At 43.7% G+C, this 16,371-nt stretch overlaps 1 protein-coding gene across 5 annotated transcripts in view; it reads right to left on the bottom strand.

Annotated features, from left to right (window-relative positions):
* The window catches only part of nsmce2 (NSE2 (MMS21) homolog, SMC5-SMC6 complex SUMO ligase), a 28,158-nt gene that overhangs the window by 3,353 nt on the left and 8,434 nt on the right, over positions 1-16,371 (bottom strand). For all 5 annotated transcript variants that reach the window (XM_035408706.1, XM_035408699.1, XM_035408709.1 and 2 more), the window contains exons 5-6: positions 1,432-1,526; positions 1,192-1,298 (exon numbers count right to left, since the gene is read on the bottom strand). In XM_035408706.1, the coding sequence (XP_035264597.1) occupies positions 1,192-1,298; positions 1,432-1,526 (202 nt within the window). The remainder of the gene's footprint in view (positions 1-1,191; positions 1,299-1,431; positions 1,527-16,371) is intronic.

Genomic DNA, 16,371 nt, shown 5'->3' with positions numbered 1-16,371 from the left:
CACCTAGGTACATGAATATGCATAAAACACTGAGAATGGCGTTACGGTTCAAAGTGTACCGTTTTCAGCACACCGTTTTGTGTTGAGCTCTCAGCTGGTCTTGATTTGGACCGTACTGTGAAGAAGAAACAGCACAGCGAAATGTGGGGATGATAAAAGCAGTACTGAGTAACGGGGCCGTGGTCAGGATGCCGAGGGCTTGTGCATCTTAAAGGACAACAACAGCAATTTTCATTTTTTCAGTATCAACATATCCCATGAAAATATCAAAACAGAAAATGTTTCTTGTCCAACTCTCAGTATTTTTTGACATTTTCCTACCCTATTTAGCGTTCAACCAGGAAAGTCATTCGTTTTGGTTGTGCGCTGAAGTCATCAGCTCAGAAAGCCAAATTTTCATTTTCCTGAAAATGCAACCTATTATCACAAAAAACATGGCCAGTGTAGTTTTTTTTTTAAACCAAATTTAGTGCAAACAGCAAATTGTTCCTTTTGATTGTGATTATTTCCAGTGTTTTGGTGCTGCAACAATCTACTTTCCACATATCGAAAATGCAATCATCACTTTATAAAGTTGTAATTGTAGAATTTACAATGGCCAGGTTCTTCCTAAGGGTGAAAAACCTGATGCTGCCCAAAGGAACAGTCTAGCTTATTTTAATACTTTTCTTGACAACAATAGAGTTCTATGACCTCCGGTATATCAGCGTTGGCTAGATGGACAATAATTGTTCGTAGGATAAATTCATTGAGAGTTGGACAGAAACATTATTGGTTTTGGACTTTTCACAGGGTATGCTGACGACATTGAATAAAATGAAAACTACGGGTGTACCCTTTTCTCTTTCAATCCTGGGATTTTACTGCGTTGTGCTTAAACAAGCTACTTACCAATAATTATTTTCCCTTGAATCTCAATGGTGCAAATGTGTCTGAGAATATAACATTATAAAAACAGCAAAAGCGGTCATTGTGCAAGGGATGAATAAATGTGCATTTAACTTTTTATGACAATTGTTAATAATTATATTAACACAACCAATAACAATATCATTTTCTGCGGTGCCCTTGGATGGACATAGCATAGATATTTTATGTGCTGGCCAAACAGCCAGCTGTGTGTGCTTCACATTCAGTTCTGTCTCTCTGTCATCGTGTGTTCTAAATAGGAGCACCTGTGACATCACTCACCGGAAGTTCTTTTTCTGGCTGTGCTTGCTCCTGATCATGCCCAGCACGGCATCATGGTCATAATAGTGGTTGCATTTTTTATTTTTCACGGGATTGACCATCTCCACCTGGGGAGCAAAGACAAGTTGCAGGTCGTAGGAGAACAGTTCATCGACCAATGAAACATGCAGATGATAAGATACCGTGGCAGTTCATGGAAGTTGCGGTTTTCAAAAGATTTTCCGAGTGACTCCATCGTACCTGGGTGAGGGGACAGGTGAAGTTCACCTGGCTCTGCGTCACCTGGATGTCCTCGTCCATGTCCTCATCTCTGTTCTCGGTGGCAGAGGGGTTAGCTACAAACAAAAACACAATTAAATTTGGCACCTCATTTAAACTTTTTTTTTTATTGTTAGGGATGTCTTAGATCAGGGGGCTCAACTCTAGTCCTGTAGTGTCCACAGTCTGCTGGTTTATGTGATTTCCTTTCAATCAGCCACCAAGACTGGCCTTTAAAACAAAGTGTGTAGACTCTATGACTTAATCAATGACGTAATTAAGCACTAAAGTGCAGGAGTGCACATCAAAAATTAGCGTACTGTACGAAGGCCCTCCAGGATTTAAGTGTGACATCCCAGCCTTAGACATATCTACCCAAACTCAATGTGAATACTTCTTCCATACTGACTGTACATTCGATTAAGCGGGCAGTCAGGCACGCGCAGAGGCACGCGTGTGAAAGCGGCTGCAGGACGGTGGTGCGGAAGGGCGGCCTGGCCTCCGGACGGGTGACCTGGAGCCCGAGCTCTGCTGTCAGCGGCGTGTACGCACCCAGCTGGGACGCCTCCAGAGCTCAGCTGTACAAATACCATTCCTGGTTCATCATGCGACAGAAAACAAAGTCGCCCTGGGCAAGAGCGTCAGCCCGGTAAACAAAGAACAATTACAACAATAGCTGCCCAATGTCGGGCTTTTCAACGGCACCATAATCACTGCTTTAAGACTGCGGTGACTCATTTCAGTTCGGTGACCAAAAAAAAAAAAAAAAGAAAGAAAAGAAAAGAAAGTAAGATGCCTTGCTGACGTGCTTCGATGTGCAGCAGCAATTTATTTGTGCCACTCCCACCTCACACAAAACCTTTAATGCAGAACAGATGTGTCTGGAAGAGTCCGGGATCATAAATGGAAAATGATCCTCTTGGTTTTCAGGAGTTGCCTTTTTTTCGGCAGGGGTGGAGCGAACGTCTAAGGTAAATGGAAACAGCCGCGGCGGGGCGACGGGAGCGCCGAGCTCCCGCTGTTTTCGGCGCTCGGATTTGCGAGAGAGGAAATAAAATGTTATTTAACGCGGGTCTCCGCGATACCCGCGATAAAAGAACGAAGCCAGAAGAACGGACCACCCTGACAGACCGGGCAGGTTAGCACGTCTGCGACCGACGGGCGGCCGGCTTAAGCCATACGCGGCGTGAGTCTTTCACCGGGACGCCACAGGAGAGACATTAACCTCAGAACTAATTTTACAAAGTGCAAATGCATCGTACAAATTTTTAAAAAAATGCAAATGTACTGGATTTCGCTGCCCAGGTGGCAGCTGTAGCCTCAGCGAACCGTTTAGACTAATATGAGTATTAGGGTGGGGGGCGGGGGGTGGCGGGAGGGGGAGCAGAAGATGGCTGCCGTGGCCTGCAGAGCCCTGGTATCGGCGCGTCCGTACAGCGCGGCGGGGAGCGGGACGGAGCCCCTCGGCGAACATTGGCCCACAGGAAGGAGACTGGGAAAAACCCTGACAGGGAGAGAAGCTTTACAGCGCAGCCGAGGATTACATCAGCCCCGCGGGCTCAGAGGAGACGCGTAGAGTTCCCGCACCTCCCGTAGGGCTTCTGCACTTCCACAGAGCTCCCGCACCTCCACAGAGCTCCTGCACCTCCACAGAGCTCCCACACCTCCCGTAGAGCTCCCGCACCTCCCGTAGAGCTCCTGCACCTCCGCAGAGCTCCTGCACCTCCACAGAGCGGGGTCAGGAACATGCAGGGTCACAGCGTGCTCGTCTACACGAGGAACATCACTACTGATCTGAACATGCCAAAAAATAAGAAGAAAACAGCACTGTGTAGGCGCTGTTATGTACTGACCGGGCACGCTGTCCCTGTACTGTAATGCGCTGCTAACATGCACTGGCTGCAGTAACACATGCAGTGCATGTGCTGTTAGGCACTGAGGGGGTACACTGTCTCCACAATGTAACGCCCTGGTCAGGCATCAGGCTAACCGTGCGACCCTAATGGGAAACAACCGTGGCCCATTTCACGTAATTTGTCTCACATTGGCTACAGTACAAAAAACCCTCTGCCCTCTTAAACCAACATCGATCTTTCTTGTTACAACACACAGCCAAACATAAAACAACAGCTGAATTAGACAAAGAAAAAAAAAACACAACCAAAAATCTCGCCAATTTAGGAACTGTCAATCATAAAGTCACTTTCATCAAAAAAAGTGGTCATGAGGAAGACGGTTCTGAAAAGCAGGGGTGCGTTCTTCTTAAATTGTAAAAAAAAAGAAAAAGTTTGGATTAGTTTGGATACGTTGTCACCACCTAGGAATATTACACTCTTTTCTACCAAAGCTCATTTTTTTTCTTTTTGTAGATGGAAGCGTTCCAGACCCATTACAGCACTGTGTTTTCAGATGATTTTTTAAAAAAATCTCTTTGACACTAGTCTAGACAAGAAATCTAAATTATTAAAGATCCTGGGAGTTTCCTATATTACATTTGATATTTTTTTTATTTTTTAAAACATGCCTTCAGGGTTTGAACAGAATGAGGGGAAAAAACCTAAAGGAGTGAATTTAGAAGAATACATGTTGCAACCAAAATAAGGATTTCAGACACGTAGCTCGAGCTTAGACATTAAGGGAGCTTTTTACAAGGGGAACAACGATTTCAGGATTACAAGAATTTTGAGAATTGGGAAAAGCTGCCTGCTTTTATGTCAGATTTCCACCACTTCCTCTCAACAAGATAACTGTCTTTTTTCTCTTTCTGTTTGGTTACACTCGGTGCTTTTGCCATAGGATTTCAAAAATCTAATTGATTCTCAGAAAGGGAGGCTTTTGGTTGGACAAACGTTTACAAACAACCCTTGTAAAGACTGTCTACTTCAAATATATTCAACTTCAACACTCTGAGGTCTGTTGTCTCGTAATAAAAAAAAACCGTTCCAGGGGACTGCTGGGTGACATTTTCTGTCATAATAATTTCAGAGATTTATTCAGTTAAGGTTCAAGGATGAGCCTCATGGCCTCGGATTGAATCCAGAACGTGCAAGTGCTGCAGAATTGGGTGATGCAGAACTGCCGATTGGATTTCCCAGCGTATGGGAGGGTTCAGTCAGACAGGCATCCTCGTTCGCTGCGGTGTGAAAAGCAGCAGCTGGCAACGCCACATTACGGAGATGGCTACACTCCTCCGAATCAACAGGGGGCTTCACAGCATGAACATGGCTGCTGACAATTGGCCATTCCAAATAGGGGTGGGAACTGGAAATGCTGAGCCCCACGTTGGACACCAAATGAATTCTTTTTTTTAAAGATTTGGTGTTGTGACGCCACCTGTGTTCTGCTACCGAACCCTGACTGTGCCGGTGGCAGCAGTGATCGGCAACCCCACACGGAACAGCCTAACCCCACCCATTAGAGCAGGCAGGCCGCGTGCTGGGGGAGGGGGGGGGCGGGAGCCGTCCCCGATTCATCGCCCTAGAGTTCCTCCTCTGGTCCACTGGGGCACCAGCAGTCTCAGCGTGCCGAATGTGCATAAAGCGTACTCCAGCGCAACGACTGTGCAGTTTGACTGCGCAGCGCAACGACTGTGCAGTTTGACTGCGCAGCGCAACGACTGTGCAGTTTGACTGCGCAGCGCAACGACTGTGCAGTTTGACTGCGCAGCGCAACGACTGTGCAGTTTGACTGTGCAGCGCAACGGCTGTGCAGTTTGACTGTGCAGCGCAACGACTGTGCAGTTTGACTGTGCAGCGCAACGGCTGTGCAGTTTGACTGTGCAGCTCAGCTGGCGGACTAGGGCGTGAAAAGAAGCGGTTGGCCGGCAGGACTTCCCTGTGAAGGAGTGCGGACTCATCACTCCAAATCTGGACAAAATAAAAAAGGGATAAAACTGGTTTTAAAAATCTTGTAGTGAACTTTAAAAAGTACTTTGAACCTCCTCCTGAGATTTGGAAGATAGTGATAGTGGTTGAGACAGACATAAAAGCAGAACATGCATCAAGGGTGCATATATTTTTGAGACCTCAAAATGCTAATCTGATCCGAGGCTAATCTCAGATTGCAGAATGCCACTTCCAAACAATTTGCAAATCAGATTTACGAGCGGGAAAAACAATTCAAAGGGGAAGCAAAGGCAGAATAAAATTTTATGACGATTCAGCAGACTTTACTGTAATTGGACATTTGTGTTTCCACCATCTTATCATTTATGTTAACATACAAGCTGGCAATGATCCAAAGTAACGCAAATGCTAATTTGGAGCGCATCTCGATGAGGTCCAGATGTCAATGTGTCAACATTCATTATACTGTGTACGGTTCATAAACTGCGAGCCCATTATGAACAGAACGCACAGATATCTTCTATGTCTGCAGACTCCACTAATTTTAAAGAATGCACAATGCAAAACATTTGCCCCAAGAATAAACGGACACTTTTGTCATTTCATAGATTAGATACATGCTCAAATGAAAAAAAAACTGAATGAATGAAACAGGGCTTGTTTCAACCTGATTGCTTCGAGGGAGGGAGGGAGGGAGGGAAGGGAGAAAAAAATCCGCAAAGCCTGTTGACTCATCCGGCATGTGGTCGTTCACCGCAAAGGCAAGTCACAGAGTATGCGAAGGAGAGCGTGTCGCTGAACAACAAGTTCCCTTCTGTGGACAGTATGGCGCAAAGCTTCGACGACACGATCAGATATGTCGTAACAAAGATGAAGAGGCTCTCTTTCTCGTTTTTGTTTTCATTTGTGAATGCACTTCTAATTAACAAAATTGGTCCAGCATGGATTATGACTGCTTGGTGTGAGCTGCAGTGAGGATGCCAGAGCACAGCTCAAACTCCCCCCCCCCCCCCAATTCACCCCGCTTCCCACCAACAGGGTTAACAGGGTTACAGTGGAGTCATTTTGCCGAGGGCCTTGCAATAATGCTGTTCGACTCGAACCTCGAATGAGCTATGACACATCTGAAGACTACCACTGGCACGCGTGCTCCGCCGCCAAGGCCAACTGACAAACCCACATCTGCAGAGATACTGCCGCTGACTAGAGAAAAGCCTAGATCTGTGGGACCTTAAAGCAGGCTCCCTACAGGCCAGAGCTACTTCCTGACAACCGCTGGCAACCGTCCCACATTCTCCCTTCTCCAGAGACACAGGAAAAACACCTCATGGAAGCTTTCCACCTGCCTCCAAAATATTGACTGTGGGGAAGCGGGAGGGAGAGCGTCCTTCTGTGAAATTATCGCTACGTTGCACAATCTGCAAACATGGCGCCGGCAGCCAGGAGGTTTTTTTTTCCTTTTTTAATGTTTGGAAGTGTTTTTTTTTTGTGTGTTTCCCTGAAAGCAACATCCGCTGGTTTCTAATAACAGGCAGCAGACAGCTGATCTATCAGTAAGCATTTTGTAATGCTGATGTTACGCAATCGAAGACGCCCGCCCTTCCCCACGCCATCTGCCGCGCAGTGTTTGCTTTCCATAAAAGCGTATTTTCCGTCCCATTGAAAAGACAGAGCGGCGTCTCCACGCCACCAACAATACACACATGCATTAAATCCAGGTGTAGGGGGGCGGGGGGGCGCTTCCGATTCGTAGGCGACCGTTGCTGTTTGCAGTGACTCCCGTTGTCAGAAATATTTGCTAATACTAGGAGAGGAGGCCTTCGAAAATTGAAAACAAATAACAGTCAAGCCATCAAAAACACAGGTGATGGGGCAACGGACTTTTAAAGGCTGTGATGACATCACTGTTCCTGCTGCCGGTAACTGAGCGTTGCTCAGACATGACCGTCACTCCGGAGATAGCTTGTGTTTGGCCACAGGGATGAAGCCATGGTAGTGTACCAGCAGTGGCCTTCGGTGGGTTAATGTCACAATATGCGCCTTTGCTGGGGGGCAGTGGGTGTCAAGAGAAGGAAAAACAAGTTTGACCATTCAAGGATTTTAACCTGAAAGCCAAAAATGTTTACTCTTGAGAATCTTCACCACTTATATACCCTCTATATGGAAAAACCAACATGTGTCTTGGTAAGGTGTTGGGCCACCACAAGCCGCAAGAACAGCTTCAATACACCTTGGCATAGATTCTACAAGACTCTGAAACGCTACTGGAGAGATGGAACACCCATCTTCCAAAAGATATTCCCTCATTTGGTGCTTGGATGATGGTGGTGGAGAGTGCTGTCAAACACATCGGTCCAAAATCTCCCTTAGGTGTTCAATTGAGTTGAGATCTGGTGACTGCGAAGGCCACAGCATATGATTCACATACTTTTCACAGTCACCAAACCATTCAGTGACTCCTCGTGCCCTGTGGTTGGGGGCATTGTCATGCTGTAAATGTTTCATCATATGATAAAGATGATCACTCAGAATAACTTTGTATTGATTTGTAGTGAACGTTTCCTCTAAGCAGACAAGTGGACACAAACCATGCCAGAAAAATGTCCCCTACAGCATAACAGAGCCACTGGACCCCCTCACTGTAGGGCTCATGCATTTCAGGCCTGTACCATTCTTTTGGTGTTTGTCACACATGCACTAGCCCAGTTGTCAAGAATATGGTGAAGGATGACTCATCTGACCATATCACTTTTTTCCCCACATCTCTGTAGACCAGTGCCTATGGTTTTTGCACCACTGAACTCTCAAATGTGCATTGTCTTTGTAATGAACGGTTTATATACTGCAACCCTACTATAATAGCCCTCTTTATGTAGTTGTCGACGGACTGTTCTTGCTGACACAGTTTGAGTACGTCCTGCATTTACATTCTCAGTCACCTGAGAAAGAGTTGCTCTTCTGTTTTTCCTTACATATTGCACTAATGCACAAGCATCACGGTCATCGAATGTGTGCCTTTCGACCACAATTTCCAACCTCATTTTGTAATGTCTTTCCCATAGATCTAAATGCAGATGTCACTTTAGTCACCGTTCCTATTGAAACACTAGCCAGTTGAGCAGTCTTGGTGACTGAAGCTCCTGCCATCAGTGCCCCAATAATGGACCCTCTTTCAAAGTCACTTATATTTTTTCCTCTTGGCATCTTGATCCAAAATCGAGGTCAACTGGGCCTGCTCAGCATTTATATACATGCCACAGAGCATGATAGGATGTTAATTGCTTAACTGCACCAAGCAGTACACCTGTACGGAAGAATTTGCATTTGTTATGTTTCTCCACTTATTCAGTCAGGTTTTTCCTTCAATTTGTCACCTGTCTGTTTATATGAGAGAGAGAGAGACAGACAGAGAGGAGAGGGATATATAGAGAGAAAGAGAGAGACTGCATGATTTTAAAATAAAGAAATTGAAAACACATTTTACTTTATGCAACAGCATGTGCAAAACTAATGTTTAAAGAAGTGTCTTTAGAACACAAATGTGAAGGGAAGAGACTGCGCAGTTGTATAATTTTCCCCCCTCCCTTTCACTTGACAATGGAGATGCACCAAATACATGTGTTGGCCAACTAGCCCTTGGTACAGCATGATTTCCCCCTGTAAACACTTCACCACAACCTGTCATGTTTCTCTGAATGCTCGCCCAGATCCCTGCATCGCCCCTAAAAGACATTGCTTTCGCTGACTTTCACCTAAATTCACCCATGACACTTTCAGTCCTGTTGTCCGCACGGACAGACAGACACCCAAAGAGACAGACAGGCAGACACAGGAGCGAAGGATCGGCAACATAACATTCACTCCACCTACTGGTGGCAGAGGTCATTTAGTATTTCCTCATTAAAGCAAGGGTGCGATTTTGTAGATATGTACCACCCGTGCATGCATATATATATATATATAAACGACAACAGGTAAGGTATTTTCAGCATGCCACAGTAGCTCAGTTTCCATATAATAAAACTGCTGTGGTTCACACTGACCTGTGCGCACTGCCCTGAAATGGGCACTGATTCATAAACATTCATCCTGCCTAGAGACAAGACTCATGTTCTAAAAGAGAGTCAAACAAGGTGACAGCTCAGGGCCTGTCACTGCATACCAAAGGCAGATCCATTTCTCCTTACACATGTTAGATATCTAGTTTTTAGATTATCACCTTTGAGAAACAGAGAATAAAATTTGATCGGGCAAACTTGCTCCGTGTGGTCATAGGAATGCATCTGTTTTCCCTGTATCTGTCCCCACCTCAAGCATCGAATACTTGGCAGTGAGGGTTAACCAAAGGTCTTCTGTATACAAACCTGGGGTGTATGGAGTCTCCTAGGAAAGTTTATTACTTTATTAGCCTACTTGAAGACACAGGACACCAAAACTATGGACTCAGAGACCCAGCTGGCTCAAGAATGCCCATAAAAAAGATTTTTTAAGTTTGAATGCAATCAGTGACATTTAATTGAAGACACAGACTGAAAATCTTAATGTCTATATAGATAATGGTTGTTGAGGCCTGCTAACTGAAATCTATATTTTTGTAGTGGTTCCAGTTTCAAACGAAAACCAAGCCAGAACCATTAGATTTTGTAACAAGGAAAATACTTTGCCTAATGGTAAAGATTGCAACTGGCGAGATTTGACAATTATTTGTCTATACAATATCACCTCTGTGTTGGAAACAGAAGCAAACTTCCACGTTTTTTTAAAGAGACATGCACCAGCTGAGCTGGATTACCTCCTTCATGTTTTGTCTCATTATAAAGACCGTAAGACTGATGAATATTTAGAGAATATCACAGTGCTTAGCCCTGCTTCCAACAACATAATGCCACTTTAATATGTGAATTTGCTAGTCTTCAGTCCCTGCCTGACTCTCCTCCCACACCTCAAGCCCTCTGCACAGCCATTTCCCTCCTCTCTCTCAACCACCCCACCCCCCACCCCCCTCAGAAGAACAGAAAAACGTGGACATTTCTGTACTACACTGAGAGTTCTAGAGTACTTAGCTTCAGCCAGTCAACATGTGTTGCGGTGGACATTTGGGGGTTGATATCTGCAGTTGCCATTTGAGAAATCTGAACCTTGCATCTGGGCCTGCTGTTTCTTGGTGTGTGTGCGCGCGCAGGGTCTGACATCTTTGTCTTACAGCTCATTTTGCATTTTCACATTTTCACCTCTGACTTTTTGGAATATTCGGCTGTCTTTTGTTTTTTAAACTTTGATCTTGGTTTTAATTGGGACTACTTTGGGAGAAACAGGCTGTGGTTTTGGTATTTTCCTTCATTCATTTCTTTTGTGACTGACTCTGTCCATGTCTGTAACATTTGTTGTTTAAGGTAGTTGATGTTCATCTTTAGATTAAACAGTATATACTGCTGCAATTGAATGAATTTCTTAATTGTAATCTGGTTGTAAGAGCCAAATTCTATTAAGAATGTTTAATTAAACTTTTCATTGAACATCAATTTGTTTTTCAAGTGCACTGCCTCTTTAAGGTCCCCTGGTATTTCACAATTGATATTTACATATTTGAATTTATGGAGTCTAAAATGACAAGACAGGTAAGCAGCAGCATGTCTGAATTGAGTAACTGTAGCTCTGGGGCTATATTACTGGCATCATCACAGACTCACTTAAGGTAGATGGCATGGAAATATCTGATGTTTCAATGCCACTGTCCTGAATTCCCAGTTTTAAAAGACTGGGGAGTTATGACCTATCCAGTACAAATAGGTGGATGAGAACTTACAATGTGCATTTAAAGGACCAAAAAATGGAAAAAATAATGTTTTTACATGACAATGATGAAACACAGCTACGTACTTCTACGAGTCTGTCAATAACAACACAAGCTATTAATGCATCTTGCCCTGCTGTGAGTAAGCGAGGGGGATACTGGTGTCCTGCAATAACACCAGAATGTAATAACAGAAGAAAAACACACACAGAAAAGCAAGAGACACAATGCATAACCTCTCTCCTCTGTCTCCCCTTGCCTTCTTAGAAGTCCGCTGTTTGCACTTGGCAAACGAGCCAGTTGCACAACTGCAGTGCTATTCAAACTGTTCCCACACAGGCTGCTGTAAATATTAGTCCAAAGATGAGCAGACAGCTTTTGCAAAAAATCTGCCATGGTGGTTTCATAAAGCCCCATTATTACAGAGAGACTTTCTCTGCTAGGTTTTTGTGAGTCTCCGCTTAACCCAAAGCTTTCACACAATGCGCAACATTGGTCACCATATCCTCGGTGGTGGCTGCGGGAGAGTTACCGTAAGCCGTCACAAACTCAAGGGCTTCCTAAACGCTTGGTAAGACCACAAACATCATTACGAGACGCTTCTTTCTCCCGTTTGACTGAGCAGGCCTTCGTGTCCAGTTGGAGCCTTGTGATAAGCCCGCAGGAGATTGGCGCTATTGTGTTCGAATCCGGGAACCAGCCTCTGTCCCGCACTGTATCTGATCAGGTGGACAAAAGGGATCCGTGTCAACAACGCCTCATTGGCAGCGTTGACTTGCACTGATGCATTCAGTGTACGCTGCCACACTGACAGTGTGCACACTGGCCTACTTCACAGGGATGTACTGCTCAGGTTACACAAGGCCAGAGCGCCTGTTGTTTTAACACAAAGGCGAGAGGTTGTTTTAGTAAAGGCTGGAGGGTATCCCTGTTTTCAAGGTACATCGTTATTTTGTTTTTATCAGCCAAAGCTTAGATTAAGAAGGAATTTTACAATAAGAAACACTCTCTGAGGGACCTCTTGTATAGAGATGAAGCACACATATGTTTTTCAAACCTTGTCCCCTTCTTGACATGACTCAAGGAGTTCTTCCAAACACACCCATGCCCAACTCAGTCCCTTTGGTATTAGAAAAATGTTTTAAATAGCGAGAACCGTACAATCCATTGTTGCAACCAATGCTTTAGAAGCCTTTGTGCTGCCGGAACATTCTTTTTGATTGCCCATTCAGGAATCTGAAAGATAAAGGCACCGGCGTGCGTATTTTGTCTGGTGTCTCTGTGCTACAAAAGGCAAGCGGGAGCAGGAATCAATATCTGAACACAATGCAGATGGGATCTGAGAGAACGGCAACAAAAGGGCCCCCCTTTTGCACCTTCTCTTGGCTAATTTTCTATTTTTTCTCCCATGTCGTTTGTCTGAAGAGCCATCTTAGGGCAGGTATTGTGAAACTTTAAACAGTGGCACATTTTGTTTAATGAACTAACCGCAGAGGTATTGGGAAACTATTGTGCAATCAATGCCCTCAGCTAATTATAATGAGATCAAATAGTGGTAGCCATAGCAACGAGTCCCTGTTTTCCAAAACAAGCGTCCCCTTTCCGTGTTTACATATATATAACTTTGTGACACGTAATCTGCATGTGTGTGTGTATTTGTGTGCGTCAGCGTAGGTGCTGTTAACCCATGCTTGGAGTGGAAACAGTGCCTGCTTGGAGTCAAATGCTAATAGCATTCTCTGCTCACTGTAGGTGATATTCAATATTTTCTTTTGGGAAACTTATCATCTCCGTTTGACAAGTCTATAGATAGGCATGTGATGCCTCTGCAGTGACAACTTTTAAAATTCATGCAGCACTATCAATCGTGGCCATTTTATAGTGAGCATTGTGTCTGCTTGTAATGCTAATGGCACACACCAGCACTGCTCTGCCTTCACAAGCATTCCTACCTGACAAGCCAAATCAGAAGCTTCTGGAATATCAGTAAGTCAAAGGCAGAAAAATGGACAGAACACCCCACCAACCTCAAGGCAGATCTGTGCATCAGTATCCAACTCTGGCCAACAATGTCAAAATTGCATCTTGCCACTTTGATTAGATCAGTAACCAGGTGACATTCTGACAATGATTTGCCTTGCAAAACAACTCCCAGGGTGGCCAAACCATCTCTACAGAGACCTGTACTGTCAATACACAGAGAATGAGCAGAACACTGCTATCAAATTAAATTAAAATTCACTTTAGCGTGCAAATAGGGAAGAAAACGAAACTTCCTTTTTTGCATGAAGATTTAGTTAGGCCTTCCAGGACTCAAATGTTATCAGCAATCAGCAAGAATCTCACAAAAAATGATGGAAAAAATTACACTGATTAATTCCTTAATTTAGCTTGAGAGACCACTGTGAAATCAGTATACCATTAAAGATTAAAGCTGTGCCTTCAAACAAATTCAAGTAGTCAATCATACTAACAACTCAAATACAGCAATCCAGCAAAAAATTATGTGCAACCCAAAATTTGCAAATAAATTAAACTCTTGCTAATAAACTAAAATGTGAAGATTTAAAAGACAGCAACAGGAGTCCAACAAACTTAAATCGGCTATGCTTTCATATGCCAATGCAATGTAATATCAGGTATATTGTTTATATTGTCATTTTTACCTTCGGACATTTATTAATGCACTTAACTATGCATGCAGCAATTCAGCTTACGTGCACTAAGCACATGTATCAGAGTATAAAGTCAGGTCAAGAAATGGAAGCTATAGATCTTCCACAAGACGTGGTCCCATCCGTGATGTTTTGAGGAAATTCCAGTGACTGGAGCCCAAGGCTGCTGTTCTAGGCAAACACTTACTGGCAGTGATTACTGGCTCAAATTGGTGACAGTTGGAAGATAAAGTACAGCTGTTTTCATCCTTCTGACAACATCAGAATGACTGAAGAACAAAGGCGTTTACAGATAATACCAACAAAAACGTTCTGACCTTTCAATAATGATTATCGGTATGAAAACAAAATTGTGTCAAATGTTTCAGTGTCTGTAATTCTTTCAACCTAACAAATGGGAAATAAATCTATGATCAATATGATTATGAATTTTCATGATGAATAAACATTTCATGAATAAATTGCTATTCGTACACTGCATTTCCAAAAGTATGTGGACATCTGAACATCACACCCATATGTACTCGATGAACATCTCATTACAAAACCATGGGGATAAATATGGAGTTGGACATCCCTTCCCTGCTGTTACAGCCTCCACTGTTCTGGGAAGACTTTCCAGTAGATTTTGGAACATGACTGAGGGGATTTGCTTCCATTCAGCCACAAGAGCATTAGTGAGGCTGGGCACTGATGTTGGGGCAAAAGGTCTGGCACTCGGCATTCCAATTCATCCCAAAGGTGTTTGATGGGGAAGAGGTCAGGGCTCTGTGAAGGCCAGTGAAGTTCTTCCTCACCGAACTCAGCAAACCATTTCTTTATGGACCATGCTTTGTGCACAAGGGCATTGTCATGGTGAAACAGAAAAGGGCCGTCCCCAAACCGTTGCCACAAAGTTAGAAGCGTTCAATTCTCTATAACGTAATTGTATGCTGTAGCATTAATATTTCCCTTCACTGAAACTAAGGGGCCTAGCTCAAACCATGAAAAACAGCCCAGACCATTTTTCCTCCTCCACCAAAACTCCAGTTAGCACTACTCGAGCCACATTCGGGCACTACGCATTCTCTCAAATCCAGACTCGTCCGTCAGACTGCCAGATAGTGAAGCGTGATTTATCACTCCAGAGAACCCGTTTCCGCTGCTGGCAACCCGAGTCCAATGGCGGTGTGTTTTATACCACTCCAGCCAACGCCTGGCTTTGCTCATGGTAATCTTAGGCTTGTGTGTGGGTGCTCGGCCATGGAAACCCATTTCATGAAGCTCTTGACCAACAGTTTCTTGCGCTGACGTTTCCAGAGGTAGTTTGGAACTCTGTAGAGAGTGCTGCAACAGAGGACAGATGATTACGTGCTACACACTTCAGCACTCAGCGGTCCCGTCCAGTGAGCTTGTGTGGCCCGCCGCTTTGCGACTGAGCTGTTGTTGCTCCTATACTGTACGTTTCCACTTCACAATAACAGCACTTACAGTTGACTGGGGCAGCTCAAGCAGGGAAGAAAACTGACTAGTTGAAAAGGTGGCATCCTATGACAGTGCCACGTTGAAAGTCACTGAGCTCTTCATTACGACCCATTCTATTGCCAATGTTTGTCAATGGAGATTGCACGGCTGTATGCTTGATTTGATGTACCTGTTAGCAATAGGTGTGGCTGAAATAGCCAAAACTACTAATCAGAACGGGTGTCCACATACTTTTGGAAATGTAGAGTATTGCGCATCAAGAAAACATTCATAATTCAGGTTTTAGATTAAAATGGAAGCGCAGTTATGCTTTCAATTGTCAATTTTCAGATACACGTCCAAGTGAACAACAGTAAATCTGGGAAATGCACAAATAAAAGCAAATTTTGTGTGTAAAAATGGGAAAAGGAGGAAAAAATGCTGCCAAGCTAATTTATTATTTTAACATCACTGTAAATATTCTGGTCATTTAACATGTTGAATATCTGGCTGCCAATCATCCAGTTAAGTGTAAACTGTATCTGGTTATATTTCTTGCAAAAGCTACATGGGAAACATTTTTTTTCAGCGGACATATTGTGCATTAACGCCACACACAGACTAGCATTTAAAAAGGACTTTAAAAATATTAATTGTAAAGAAGTTATTATTTAAAGACCTAAAATCAAGGGTCTAGTCTTTTTTGTTTTTTCAATATCCTTCCTCATGACCGCCCAGATAAAATAATTATAAGGAACTAAGGAACTGTGGTATTGCATCGTGTAGCCATGTTACGAGAATACCAACTACTCATTATGGCATTGCAGGTTACAGCTAAACCAAAAGATTCATGTATTCCCATGTGTGGTTATTCCACACAGATACTGTATGAGCAGACTGGCACACATTACTCATTGTTCATAATCCATTGCATACAATATGTATCGTTGTTTCTCAAAGCCTGGATGCATTCTTATTTGCACATCCAACGGTAGCTTTACCCAAAATTCAAAACATGAAATACAGTAATAAAAAAAACAGACGGTGTAAAGTGTGTGCGGTCAGAAATAGTTGGCCTCCTTTTTTTTTGTTTGGTTACATAAACCACATGGGATTTTCCCCAATTAATATCCTGTTTGCAGGTAGGAGTGAAGTCTGCCGTCGT

The sequence above is a fragment of the Anguilla anguilla genome, chromosome 1 (assembly GCF_013347855.1).
Source record: "Anguilla anguilla isolate fAngAng1 chromosome 1, fAngAng1.pri, whole genome shotgun sequence".
NCBI lineage: Eukaryota > Metazoa > Chordata > Actinopteri > Anguilliformes > Anguillidae > Anguilla > Anguilla anguilla.
This window is presented reverse-complemented; position numbering and strand designations above follow the sequence as displayed.